This window comes from Microtus oregoni, unplaced genomic scaffold (genome assembly GCF_018167655.1).
Source record: "Microtus oregoni isolate MIOR12 unplaced genomic scaffold, Mior012 000003F_ref0000135, whole genome shotgun sequence".
Classification (NCBI taxonomy): Eukaryota; Metazoa; Chordata; class Mammalia; order Rodentia; family Cricetidae; genus Microtus; species Microtus oregoni.
The window spans coordinates 26741032-26755899 of NW_024543062.1; the positions used below are offsets into that span (position 1 = coordinate 26741032).

Consider the following 14868-nt stretch of genomic DNA (forward strand, 5'->3'; position numbering starts at 1 on the left):
AGGGGTACCTGAAAGGCTTCTCTCAGTTTCTCTTAATAGTCACATCTTGCTAAAATGATAGAATCACAGCCAGGGTATCGATGCAGATACAGTGCAGTGATCTTGCCCAGATGTGTCCAGCGTTTTTTACATACATGCACGTGTGTTTGAGAATGAGCATGAATTCGGATCTGTATAATGTCCCACAGCTGGACACACGTGTCAAAATAATGAACGACATGCTTCTCTTGGGTTACTATTTTATAGCTACATCCACTTCCTCCCATCCCCTCATCCACCACCCCGACATCTGCCAATCATGTCTAAGATGTTGTTCTCTGTGAGGTTGTGGAAATGGAGTCTGAGAGTGAGCCCTTTGGCGTTAGTTCACTTGTACTCCCTGGAGACCGCCTGAGCTCTGTGCGTGGGTACTCGGCTCCCTCAGGTAGCAGTGCTGTGTCCTTGGTTTGTGTGGACTGTCTGCTAAGGCCTCCCCGTCACCAAATGTCACATGCTTCCCTCCCTTCAACCACGTGAAGGGCTTCCAGGCACGCATCTGCTTGTCCATCAAGTCTGTGTCCAAGTCGGAGTCACGTGTTAAGATTGCTCCATAGGTGTGGTGGTTTGAATGTAATTGGCCCCCATCAGCTCATAGGGAGTGGCACTATCTGGAGGTGTGGCCTGGCTGAAGTAGGTGTGGCCTTGTTGGAGGAAGTGTGTTACTGAGGGGGTGGGTTCTGAGGTCTCCTATGCTCAAGCTATACCTAGTTCAGTTAGTGCTGCCTGAACAAGATGTAAAACTCCAGCACCACGTCTGCCTGCCTGCATAGCACCATGCCCCACCATGATGATAATGGACTGACCCTCTAAACTGTAAGCCACCCAACTAAATGCCTTTCTAAGAGTTTCTGTGGTCATGGTGTCTCTTCACAGCAACAGAAACCCTGGCTAAGGCGATAGGTGAGTGTTACCCTTGGTAATCTTTTAAAGCACCCTGGCATGGTTGGATATTGGGACTCAGAAAAGTCGCGGCCTAATCACTCTGCTTTGTGAAGTCTTCGGGGTGTGGGCTTCATAGCCACGAAGCAGTGGAAGGCAAGGCTGTTAACTAGGGAGAAAGCAAGAAGGCAAACAAGGATACTTTGATTATGTTTGTGAGGGCCAAGTGGTACAATTATGAATGTGCCTGCAATGCAGCATACGTGTGTACTAACATGCATGTGGTATGATGAGTACATGGTACTGTGATATGACATAGTGAATATGAGGTCCGTGTGCATACTCTGATGATGTGCACCTAATGGAACATTCCTATGCTATAATGTACTTATGGACCGTGTGTGTACGGGGTGAGGTGTACCTGATACGTTGCTTTAATGTGGTGTGTTCTGATGTGTATATGATGTGGTGTGTGGTGCAGCATGTCTACCATAGAACATGTATGTTGTGTGAGGTCCTTATGGTATGAGGTATGTATGATGCAGTATACATGGCATGAGGTGTGTGCATACAATGAGGTGTTTGCGATGCATTGCATACATAGCATGGAGTATGTATGAAAACACAGTATATATGAAAACACACCCAAGATGGTCAACATTGTAAGGTACATTGAGGTGATATATACATGGTATGAGGAATGCAGGAGGTGTGTGCACATAGCATGAGATGTGCGTGGCCTCGGGAACATGGAGGCAACATGTGTATCATTTGCTTAATGCGCAGGTGCCATAGCGTGCACATTGTGTAGGGTACATATGTTGGAAGGTGCATTTGATGCAACATGGCACACCACACCTATGAGGTGGTCTCATGTAACGTGACCTGTATACCACATAGGGTGCAGATGTCGGTGTGCTTCACACTGTATTGTGTGCACACGATGTAATCTGCATGTGTGGTCAGGTGTGTGTTGTGGCATGGCATATGAAGGGATGTGTAAGGTATATTGTGCTGAGTATAACCTGCTGTGATGTGCAGTGCCCATGGTGTGACGTATGGTAAGGTGAAGATGGCGGACCCCTGCCCATGCGAGCCCACCTTCTTTCTTCTGGCTTACCTGCCTTTCTCTGTGGGATGTAAGATCTCTGAGACATAAGGACTCGTCTGCTGTGACATAAGACATGCATGGAGTGACGCACGCGCGGTAAAGAGCTGGTGGCTCTGCCCACCGCAAGCCTACCCCTTCCCCTTCCTTACCCGCGTCTCTCTGTTCCTTTGCTCCTACTCAGGAGGGAATCTCTCCAAACAAGACTGGATCATCCAGTGGCCCACCACGGAGCCAGGGCAGGACAACAACCCTGTGTGCCCCCCGGAGCCCAGCTCGTGGATCCGCACCCCCCTTTCCCAGAGCCCCAGGGTCCAGTCCAAATGTGTCCAGCCCTTCTGTCACAGCAGCCCTACGCCTGGAGCCCCCGTGTACACCCACGTGGACAGACTCACTGTGGATGCCTACCAGAGCTTGTGCCCACCGCCACTTCTGGAATCAGGCCACCGCTCCTTGCCCCCGTCACCCCGGCAGCGGCACGCAGTTCGCACCCCACCTCGCACCCCCAATATCGTCACCACCGTGACCCCTCCTGGCACACCACCCATGAGGAGAAAAAACAAGCTGAAGCCTCCAGGGACGCCACCACCCTCCTCTCGGAAACTTATCCATCTGATCCCCGGCTTCACGGCGCTGCACAGGAGTAAATCCCATGAGTTCCAGCTCGGGAACCGTGTAGATGAGGCCAACACGCCCAAGTGAGTGGGGTCAGTGGGTGCTTGAGGGTGGCTGAACCCCAGGAACGGCTTCTCTGGGAAAGTCAGAAGCAAACAGTCTTGTGTCTGTTGGTCTGGTTGAGGGAAGGTGTCTTTGTGCTTTGTGTTCTGAGAAAGTAGGTTGGGTGGATTTTCTAGAGCTGGCAATTACTCTATCCATGATGGCCTTTAATATTTCTGAACGTTGGTAGGGCATATCATGACTTGGGGCTAAATTTAAGCTGTGGGCCGTTTTAGTAGATAAGACTCACTGGGACACAGCCGAACTACCCCTTTAGTGTTGTCTGCGAGTTCTTTTGGGGAACAGTGGCAGCACTGGGTATGGCCCACCGAATCAGAAATACTTATCTTCTGGATAGAGGCAGGAGAAGTTTGTGGTCCCCTGCAGGGTGACCCTCCTGCTGGCCCTAGAAAGAGGGGAAAGTTACATAGTGGCCTCGAAGTATCCAGTAGACATATTAAAATGAGTTTAAAAAAATAAGCTGTACAACTCAACCAAAATAATTATCATCCCAACACAGTATCAATGTAAAATGTGGTTATTCAGGAATTCTTTGTTCTTTATGAGGTCTTTGACATCCAGGCTCCTTTTGGGTGAGGGTGGGAGGGAGCCGGGGGGAGTGGGCAGAAGGCCTTGTGGATGTGGGGGCTGGGCACATGACATTAGGAAGGACAACATCACTCATGACAGAGAAGACCACTCAGTAGGTGTGTGAGCCTGTGAGGCGGGACCTCTCCATATGGGGAAATAGTCTCCAGCTGTCGGAGGGAGGCCATTCTGACGTCTGCTATGACATAACGGAGTTGAGTCTATAGACAGGAAGTAGAATTGGTAGACTGGAGTTAGAGAGAGAGAAACGGGGTGCTATTATTCAATGGGTACAAAATTTGGGATGAGGAAATTCTCTGGTGATGGTTGGTGGTGTCATTTATACAACCTGTGAAGCTATTTGATACCTTTGAGATGATGTTGAAAACTGCATCAGATAAGTAATTTTAATGTTAAGCTCATTTTGCCACAAACAAGAGAGTCCAGCTCCTGTTATCCAAACTGTGTAGGTCCAGACAGTCAATACAGTACTTTGGCTGTGCCAGGTGCATGGGTTTGTGTTGTCATTCCTCAGCAACCAAAAAAGCTCGTCCACAGCAGGTAAGCAAATGTTCATGGCCATGCTCCATTAAAACTTTATCTATAAAAACAGTTTCCAGCTGGCCTTGGATGTAGTCTGTCTTAAGCCCTGGTAGGAACGTCATCTCCCTTTGGAGAAGCTATGGAGGAGAGGGTACCATTGTAGGAAGACACTCCAGCAACTGGGAACCCTACCTTGAACACAAATCCCTTGATCGAAGTCAGATGTTGAAACAAATGAAAAAGGCTTTTCTCGTGAGAATTTGAGTTGATGCTCATGGTTTCCTGAGATTCACAGAAATCAGGGCCTGGAGACCCGAGGTGAGGAGGTAGAAGGAGTCCCGGGAAGGCTGGTGGAGAGATTGCTAGAAGGAATGTGGGGTGGGGGGGCTGGTCTGCCTCTCACCATCTCTGTGTGAACCTGGAAGTGACTTCACTCATCAGCCTGCAGAGTTTCTGGACCTATGACTTCTTTTGTTAAGAAGTATTTTTTAGTTTTTGAAATTAAAATATAAATCACAGCATTTTCTCCCAACCGTCCCGTGCACCCCTCCCCTTGCTCTAATCTAAGTTCATGGCATCTATTTCTTTAAAACATATATATATATATATATATATATATATATATACACACACACACATTCCTAAATACATAAATATAATCTGCAGATTCCATACAATGTTACCTGTATGCATAAGTCTTTAGAGCTGTGCATCTGGTATTGGATAACCAGTTGGCGTGCTCTTCCCCAGGGAAGGCTATTTCTTCTGCTCTCAGCATCCTCTGTTGTCTGTAGTTCTTTGTTGAGGGTTAGGGGCACCAGTAGACCTATGGCAAGTTTTGAAAAAAGATGTATTTGTTTATTTTATGTATATGAGTGCTTTTTCTGCATGTATACCTTTATGCCAGAAGAGGACATCAGATACCCTTATAGGTTTGAGTTGACATGTGGGTCCTGGGAATTGAATACAAGTCCTCTGAAAGAACAATCAGTGCTCTTAACCACTGAGCCATCTCTCTAGCCCTGACCTATGATTTTATCTACCTGCGAGAGGCTGTCTTTTTTGTGTTTTCAAGGTATCCTCTCTCCCTTCTTCCTCAAGGACCCAGTCAGCTTCAGTGGTACTGGGATTCCACCTCAGGACGTAGGGGGCTAAACTCTGCTTATGATGGTCTTCTGTCTGGGTCAGTGAGATCCTTAAGGAGACAGGTTCCTGGTCACCTCCAGGGACCCCAAGAGTCACTCCAAGGAAGCTGTGAAGGGAGGGATTGTGGTCACTGAGTTCTAACAATGAGACTCGGTGGGTAACATCAGCCCATACTTAGCGTGTCCTAAACTGATCCTGGCTTTTGCCAGGAAGTAACCTTGGGATCGTGGCTTTGACCCTGGGGAGGCTCTTCTCTCCTGTTGGTTGACCAAAAAGTGGGAATATGCTCATGCTTTTAAGTCTGAGGTTAGGAGCCATTAGTAGATGGTGTTATCAATTTAATGGGCTGTGACCAGCATCGGAAAGAATAAATTGATGGACTTAAAAGAGAATAGATTGAGAAAATGTGGTGTGGTGAAAGAATCAGGGTAGCTTTTGGAGGGCTCGTTCACACCTATGAATACACACACACACACACACACACACACACGTATACGCCTGCACACACACCCATATATACCCACATACACAAATGACCACACACACACATACACACAAGTGCCTATATATCAAGCTCTTTGAGAGCTCTTACTACTCAGGACGACTTTGATTCTAGATTGATCCCCACAGGAAGTAGGCGAGAGGGCAAACATCTTCCCTCTGTATCTGATTCTGCTTTTCATCCCTGCTGGGCATGGTCTCCATGGGAACTCGGCAGCCTTTTGCCCACCTTTATTTCTTTTTATGGTGGTGAGGTTGAGCAATGGAGGCCATAGGTCTTTCCGAAGAGAGGGGAGGCTTCCAAAACTGCCAACGTCTGTGACTTTATAAGTGCATTGTGCACCCTGGGAGGCTTTAAATTGTATCAAAACCAGCCTTGGCCCTTGGTGCTTGGGAAGTGGGTATCAGATTGTCTGGGTGGGTCCAAGTCCTGGCCCCTGGAAGCCTCTCTCCGGCGGCCTTTGCAGAATGATCCAAGTCAGAAAAGCAAGAAAGCAGGCTGGGGGTGTGACTCAGCTGGTTGAATCTTCCTAATGTGCAGGAAGCCCTGGCCCGACCCCAGCACTGCATAAACCAGGTGTCGTGACACACACCTTTTACCCTGTGACACATGCCTGTCACCCCAGCATCAGGAGGCAGAGGATCAAGTTCAATAAAAGCCATCCTTGGCTATATAGTGAGTTTGAGGCCAGCCTGGAGCACAGGAGGTCTTGTTAAAAAAAAAAAAAGTCAAAAACGAAACGGTAAACAAAAGGGGACCCTTTAGTGTGTTAGAGGCGTGCTGTGTGGTGGACTAAGGTTCCTCCGGGCTCTCAGCTGGTCTTCGTCACCCTTGTTTGTCTGAATTCTCAGGAGAACATCGCTGTCTTCATTGTTTTCTATTCCTTTTTTCTTGTTGTCATTACCAAAGACACATGCAGGTGATAAAAGAGGCTCCGTTCCCGGAGAAGAATGCTGGGTGCTGAGGAAGCTTTAAAAAGTCCAGAAAATGTTTAAAAGAGGACAGGGCCTGGAGGTCTGTCCTGCGGCCTTCCCTTTTCTTGAAAATTAATTAACTAATTAGTGTGTGCGTGTGCAGGTGCGTCACACACGCAGCGTGCATGTGGAGGTCAGGAGACAGCTTTCCTTCGGGAGTCGGCCTTTCCTTCCACCTCCTGCACCCTGGGGGTCAAACTCAGGGCGTCAGGCTTGGCAGCAAGAGGCCATTTTTGGGCCAAGCCGTTGCTTCTGCTCAACGAGACCTTGATTTTTGCCATTAAAACAACTAAGGTGTAGAGTGATGAAGAAAGAAACCCCACCTCTACCTCTGCCACATGTGTGTACAGACACACGGTCACGGACACACATGGACACTCACATGCACTCACACACACATACCTACACATACACACACACACATGAGCACTCATATAAACAAATGAACACACACACATATACAAAGGAATTTTATTATGACTTTTTGTTTCCAATTTTTTTTTTGTTTTTTTAAGTCAGAGTTTCTATGTAGCTTTAGACCCTGTCCTGAAACTAGCTCTTGTAGACCAGGCTGGCCTCGAACTCACAGAGATCCGCCTGCCTCTGCCTCCCGAGTGCTGGGATTAAAGGCGTGTGTCACCACCACTTGGTTCCAAATCCTTTTAAGAGATAATTTTCAACTCTAATTTTTGAGAGGTAATTCCCAGCTACACCCTTATGCGGAAGCTATTGTGTGTGAAACACGGCAGTGGCAGATGGCACTCCTACCCCTGGTCATAGGGAGTGAAGCTGCCCTCCCGCACACCAGTGTGGCCTGCTGTGTTTGTCACACATGAATATGAATAGCCCATTCATGATCCCCACGTTTACTCTCTTCTCTGTGTGTGTGTGGCATATGTGTGCTACACGTGTGTATTTGCGTGTGTGTGTGCATGCCCCCATTAGTGCACACAGAGGCCAGAAGAGGCAGCTGGATGGCCTGCTCTACCGCCCTTTGTCACATGCTCTGAGACAGGGTCTCTAGTTAAACCTGGAGCCAGGTTTCAGCAAGCAAGCCTTGGAGAGCTCCCTGACTCCACCCACCCTCCTAGTGGGGGGTGCAGTCACATGACCACTCCTGGGGACTCAGGTCTTCATGCTCGCTTAGCGGCCATCTTACCTACTGGATCATCTCCCCAGCCTAACTCCTCCTAGAAGGCCCCAGTTTCCCCAAATCCCATCTACAGTATTTCTGATGCATGCCTTTCCTTAAAACTCTGTGTTGTTTCTGTGGGGCCAACTTCTCAAAGCTTTTCCTCGACTGAGAGGGGAGAAGCAGGCCGGGTAGGATTTGCCCGTGTTTGAACCCTGAACTCTTCTATCCAGACAATTCCCATTTTGTGCCAGGCCCGGGCTGTACCGTTTGTAGTTGGGAAGAGAACAGGCCTGGTTGAACAGATTCATTATGTAAATTAGATTTCAGGAGAGCTCTTTTTGTCTATTTTAGAAAACTAATTATGTGTAAGTATTTAAACTCATCGACACACACCTACGGATCGTTGTACTAATTATGACGAGGCCGGCTGAGGTGAGGAGAGGAGAGTGGACGGTGAGCAGGCAGCAGAGTAGCCGTTAGAGTGGTAACAGCCCTGACTTCCTGTTTTCAGTATTTCCTTAAGTTTGTCTTAGGTACACTTGGTCCCAGAGTGACCCAGGAGGTCCAGGACCACTGGCGGTGATTCTGTGGTCCCCCGGGGCTGTGGAGTGACGAGACTAACGTCTTTAAGTGGATGTGAGAACCGACCTGGTCAGGGCACACTGGCTCTTGGGATAACTCCCGAGAATTCCCCGTCTCTATCCACCAAATGGAGGCCATCCTGCTCCGCACTGCACCCACCATGTGGTACACAGGTCTGTGGTCTTCTTAGCAGGGGGCCAGAGGAGCCAGGAGGGCAGCTTGGGGCCTGATTCTCCCTGGGAAGGGAGGGGCTGACTTCATTCTACCTGAGGCTTCTCTTGAAAATCTTATCCTGAAGACCTGCTGTTAAATTCCTGTCAACATTTTCTCCTTTCTTCCTCTCTCCCATCTTTCCTTTCCTTTTCTCCTCCCTGTCCCCTTCCCTCCCTCCTGTCCTCCCTCCATCCCTCCTCCTCCATCTCTCCTTCCTTCCCTCCTGTCCCCCTCCATCCCTCTTTTCCCCTTCCCTCCTTTCTTCCTCTGCCTTTTCTTCTTCCCTCCAACTTTCTCTCTCTCTCATTTCTTTACCTCTGAAGTGCTGGGGATCAAACTCAGGGCCTCGTGCAATGGAAGTTCTGAGTCCTCTGCATCTCCTCCAGTAGTGATAAATTCCCCTTTCTCAATCCCAGGCCCCGGATTTGACTTTGAGAAAACAAGACATATTATCCAGGCATGAAATTAATACTGTCAGGTGAGTCAGTATGAAAATCAGATTTGGAAGTAGAGAGACAAATCTGCAGCTGTCACCCTGGTCTCTGACTGAGAAGGCACATGCAGACACAGTGGCCAGCGTGGTCATGTAACTTTTTGCATCCTGATGCTATGATTGGCCCCAGGGACTTGGTCATTCCAGGAACGCATTCTACCCTAACCCCTACTGTGAAGACTCAGATTGCCACCCATGCTCCTTCAGTTTGGTTAGAAGCTCTCCCTGCTCTGTCTTGGTGGAGCCACAGAAAGTTCAGTCTGAGGTTGAAGTCATGGCCAACCTCATGCCAGCCTCCAGCTGGCTGTGGCTTTTGTTCCCTTCTGTAGACAGGATGTGCCGAGGGGTTGATGACACACACCAGCCTTGTGTCTGACCACTTATAGCAGTGCAGATTCTTGTACCTAGAGCGTGTGACTATGGGGACATGTGTCACCGAGTTCAGCCTAATGGCTACTGCATATGTGTCTGCTGACGCTGATAGACCTCACAGCCAACAGGGAGCCAGTCGCATGGGTCAAATACCCTGCCTCTGGTGTAGTAATAAGAGCGGCGGGGCTGCGTCCCCAGCACCCCAGCCGCCTGCTAGCTTATGCCCCGAAATAATTACATGGACACTGTACTCTTTTAAACACTGCTTGGCCCATTATATCTAGCCTCTTCTCGGCTAACTCTCGCACCTGGACTAGCCCATTTCTAATAATGTTTGTAGCACCCCAAGGTGTGCTTTCCGGGAAGATTTTAGCCTATGTCCATCCTGGGTCAGAGCTTCATCGCATGTGCCCGGGAGAGGGGAGCATGGCATCTGCTCCAGAGAGCAGAGCTGTTGAGTCTGCCCGGGAGAGGGGAGCATGGCGTCTCTGAGCTCACTTCTCTTCCTCCCAGCATTCTGTTCTGTTTACCCCTCCCACCTATGTTTTAACCTATCAGGGCCAAGCAGTTTCTTTATTGCTTAACCAATGAAATGAACAGATTGATATATGACACTCCCACATCACTCTGGGATGCTTGGGTCTGGGGGTGGAAGTTCAGACTTTGACTTTTTTAGATTTCTCATGTATACAGTGCACAGTGAGATCTCTCAGAGGACCCAAGTCTAAAAATAAGATTCTTTTGTATCTTATATGCACCTTAAACGCACAGCTTGAGGTCGTGTATTTATATTTTATTTAATTTATGTGAATGTGTGCATGTGTGTGTATGTGTGTGCGTGTATAGGACAGACAACCTTGGTATGGTTCCTCAGGTGTCATCTACCTTTTTTGAGACAGGGTCTCTTACTGGCCTGAAACTCACCAAATCAGTCTCTGATATTGACCTGCCTCTCCCCCCCTCAGGAATCCACTTGCTTATCCCCCTCCCCTTCAGAAGATCCACCTGCCTCCCCCTCACCCTCAGGAATCCACTTTCTTATCCCCTTCCTCTTCAGAAGATCCACCTGCCTCCCCATCCCCCTCAGGGATCCACCTGCCTCCCCTCCCCCTCGGGGATCCACCTGCCTCCCCTCCCCCTCGGGGATCCACCTACATCTCCCCCTCCCCCTCAGGGATCCACCCGCCTCTCCCCTCCCCCTCAGGGATCCACTTGCTTATCCCCCTCCCCTTCTGAAGATCTACCTGCCTCCCCCTCCCCCTTAGGGATCCACCTGCCTCTCTCCTTCCCCCTCAGGGATCCATCTGCCTCCCCCTCCCCTCAGGGATCCATCTGCCTCCCCCTCCCCTCAGGGATCCACCTGCCTCCCCCTCCCCCTCAGGGATCCACTTGCCTCCCCCTCCCCTCAGAGATCCACCTGTCTCCTCCTCCCACTCAGGATCCACCTGCTTCCCCCCGCCCCATGCAGCTACCAGTGTCCAGCACCATGCCTGTTGCCTGTCTTTACTTTTTTACACAGTTTCCAGGGATTGAGCTCAGGTCTGCATGCTTACAGAGCAAGCGCTTCGTGGATTTAGCTATCATCCCAGCCCTTTACACTACATTTGAAATAAGTTTGCTTTTGAGACCAAGTTTGCATGCGCTGAAGGATGGATCATACCTGTGGTGTCATGTGAAATGCTCAAAACGTCTAAGACGTGGGACAGTTCAACATCCTGGATGCTCAGTTACTTGTAAAACCTCATCACATTTACATAGAATTCCAAGACATGGAATCAGCTCCTGTTAGTTACAAAAACCCACTACACTGTGCTTGCTGCACTGGGTTGTTCAGTAACTCCTTAGGAAGGCTGTCCGTGTGCCCAGTACAGGCTTCTTTCAAAGAATAGTTTGTGCTGTGGTTGATTGATGCCTCCGGGGCAGATCCTGCAGTCTCTATAGGAAATGTAACTCCAGCATATTCTGGAGATCAGTGTCAGGCCTCGACCGTGCTCTCTACTCCCCTCCATTATGCATTTGTCGCTTCACAGCTTTGGGGCTCCCTGTCCCCTCCACTGGAATGTAGTATTAAGGGCGGCGGGGCTGCGTCCCCAGCACCCCAGCCGCCCACACGGCTAGCTTATGCCCGAAATAACACACAAATTGTATTCATTTAAACACTGCTTGGCCCATTCTCTTCTAGGCTAATTCTCACATATTAATTTAGCCCATTTCTAATCATCTGTGTGTGGCACCCCAAGGTGCGCTTACCAAGAAGATTCTAGCCTATGTCCATCCTGGGTTGGAGCTTCATCCCGGGAGCGGGGCATGGTGTCTCTCTCAGGTGTCTGCTCCCGAGAGGAGAGACTGAGCTCACTTCCTCTTCCTCCCAGCATCCTGTTCTGCCTACTCCTCCCACCTATCTTTCAACCAATAAAATGGGCCAAGGCAGTTCCTTTATTAGCCAATGACCTTCCTCCATCACTGGAACAGCATTCAGTCTCGTTGTGGGGCAGTGGATTGTGGATGTAAAGACCTGCATGTGGATGTAAAGACACTGCCTTTTATAGAAATGGAGGTGACACAGGTTTTTTTATGATGATTTATGTGCATGCAAGTCTGTGTGTGCATGTGTGCACATGCGTGAATGCGTGCAGTGTGTGAGTGTGCATGTGTGTGCACAAGTGTATGCATGTGTATGTGCATGTGTGTGTGCTGGGGTGTGCCTGTGTAAGAGTATGTGTGTGTGTAGGACACTTACCTGAGCATGCGTGTGGAGTATGCATTGGATGTTTCCTATCCTGTCCCTCCTACTTCGAAGAGTCAGGGTCTCACCCAAAGCCTGGAACAGCCCACAATCAGCAAGCCCCAGAGGTCCTCTTGTCTCCTCTGGTACCCGCTCCTCCCCCCACTCCCCTGCCATCAGTGCTGGAGTTAGGGGTGTATACCATCACAACTGTCTTTTTGTTAAAATGTGGATGCTGGGAATTTGAACTCAGGCCCCCAGGCTTTCTCAGCAAGACCTCTTTCTTACCTGCTAAACCATATCCCTAACTCTGGTTAATTTTTGATTTAGGTTTTTAACTATGTCTAGATTTGAGATCATGGATCCCCCTGCCTCAGGAATTTGAGGATTGAGCATAGGGGTGTGTTTCTGTGTCTGTTGGAACTTGAGTTTATATTGCTATGATTTATATCCCTGGAGAAGAGACAGTGTGCTCACCCATCATGGAATAATATTTTAGACTTACACACTGCTGGACCTGAACAACTGTGGGAGGATTTAAGAGCCACATGAGATAATTAAATTTTAAAATTATTTAATATTTTACATTATCAGAAAAACCAGGAGTGACGTCTAGATCCTGTATCAGCAGGTGGTATTTGATACTTACAATGGGTTTTTCAAAAAGTAAATTGAAAGAAACTAGTGAGATGGCTCAGCTGATAAAGGTATCTGCTGCCAAGAGTGAGGACCTGAGTTTGATCCCTGGGGATACACATGGTAGCCAGAGAGAACCAACTCCCACAGGTTTTCCTCTGCATGCCAGCTCCTCACTCCACAAACAAATAAATAAAAGTATTTAAAACTAAAAAGAAACTGTTAAGATACAATGTACAGGTGTGTGAGAGTCCTTACATAACGCAGTGTCCGTTGTGATGAATATACACAATAGAAATAAGAAACAGAAACAACAAAGGAGAAACTATTAGACTTGGAGGAACTGGAGAAGATGGCGGGATCGTCCGGGGAGTGACACGTTGTGCCAACCATCAGCAAACAGAGAGAGATGAATGCAGGGTTCAGCTTGTTCTCTTCTTCCTATGTAACCCAGAATGGCATCCTATGGATTGGTGCCACCCATACTCAGAGCGTGTCTGCCGACTTCCATTAACCTAACCTAGAGCACCCCTCCCCAGGCTGTGATCTTGTGTCCTGATCCAAAGGAGTCCACAAGCCTTATTTAGCCGTTGCAACCTCAAGGATTTAATTCTGTTGGGAAGTGATGGTTATCCCTTCCTTGGCTTTAGAATGTGAGACTCAGGTGGGTCAGACAGAACTTGGGAGCAGGCAGAAGCTAAACTGTTTGGGTGTATTTGTCGATGGGTGTGTTGGTGCACACCTGTGACCTCGGCATTCAGGATGCTGAGGCAGAAGGATGGCCCTTAGCTGGAAGGTATCTGCATCACACAATGAGTTCAAGGTCAGCCTGAGCTACAAAGTGAGACTGTGTCTCAAAATACCGAGATGGGTCAGTGGGTACGGACTTGCTGCAGAGGCATGAGGCCCTGAGTTCTGATCGTGGCACCCGCATAAAGGTGGCGTATGGCTGCTGCACCCAGCACCCCAGTGCTGTGGGAAATGAAGACAGGCAGATGGTTAGGGCTTGCTGGCTTCCAGCCTAACTCTAGCCAGGATCAGTGAGAGACCTGTATCAAAGGAGTAAGGCCAAGGGTGACAGAGGGGGACACTTAGAATCACTTATCATCTATCAACACACACTCACAATGCACTCTCTCACACACAAACATGAATGCACACACATGCATATACACATAGACACATACGTACACATACCCACGAACACACAATCATACTCACATACACACGCTTAAACTCGCACACACATGACAGACACACACCCATACTCACACATGCACACGTGCAGTAACACACACATGAATACACACATACAACTCACACATACACACATGCACAGCATATACACATAAACACACACACGAACACCCTCCCCCCCTAAGTCTTAGCTTCTATTTGAGGGTACCCCATGTGATGACGGTGCTGGCATTGCCTTATAAAAGCAACTTCCCCAGATCACCCACACATTGATCCTATGGGCTTGACCCTGCCGCTTATGTGAACCCAGGGCTGCTGAGCCCACAGATGGCGTGAAGGGTTTGTGCGGCTTGAGGACGAGCCTCTCGACTGAGGCTCTTAGAGAGCAGCTCACTGTGTGCAGGAAAGCAGAGGCTGCCCCCTTAGTTTGTCAGTAGGATTTACGGCTTCCTTTATCTTGTTCTGTGGTAATTGGGTTGGGTTTTTCTTCTCCTTTTCCCTCTGTGCTCGGCCAGTGGTGCCAGCCTTCTGGGAGGAAATGTCACTTGCTTGCCAAATTAAAAGCCCCATATCTGCTCACTCTCGAGCACCAAGCCATTATTGTGAGAGAGGCTCGGCTCCCCGTCTGGCTGCTCGACCTATTTAATAGACTTTGAAATGAACCTTCTAGTGTAATAGATGGGAGACATGGATTCCTTCTCAGGCCAGCTTTGCCATGGTGCCTGCCTCCCAGATGGCACTCTGAGTCACAGAGGGCAGCTGCCTGGGACTTTGAGTCAAGATAGTGGGTGACTAAGGTTAGGGTGAAACAGTCATGTTGAGTCAGATGGGACTGGGTCTGGGCACAGCTGAGGTCCCCAAAATATATGTAGAAACTGGAGGCTGTGGTGATGAAGCTACCCTGAGTCAAGAGTGTGGCCTCAGCTCCTGGACACAAGGCAGCCACAGAACAGTGAAGATCAGCCTCCCGGAGGGTATGCGGACGTACGGTCTGGATCAGAGGCCATTCTGAGTCTGCA

General features: G+C 48.9%; 1 protein-coding gene across 2 annotated transcripts in view; it reads left to right on the plus strand.

Moving 5' to 3' along the window:
- Ksr2 (kinase suppressor of ras 2) overlaps nucleotides 1–14868 on the plus strand; it is a 357526-nt gene that overhangs the window by 133598 nt on the left and 209060 nt on the right. For both annotated transcript variants that reach the window (XM_041648056.1, XM_041648057.1), the window contains exon 4: nucleotides 2211–2724. In XM_041648056.1, coding sequence (XP_041503990.1) covers nucleotides 2211–2724 — 514 coding nt within the window. The remainder of the gene's footprint in view (nucleotides 1–2210; nucleotides 2725–14868) is intronic.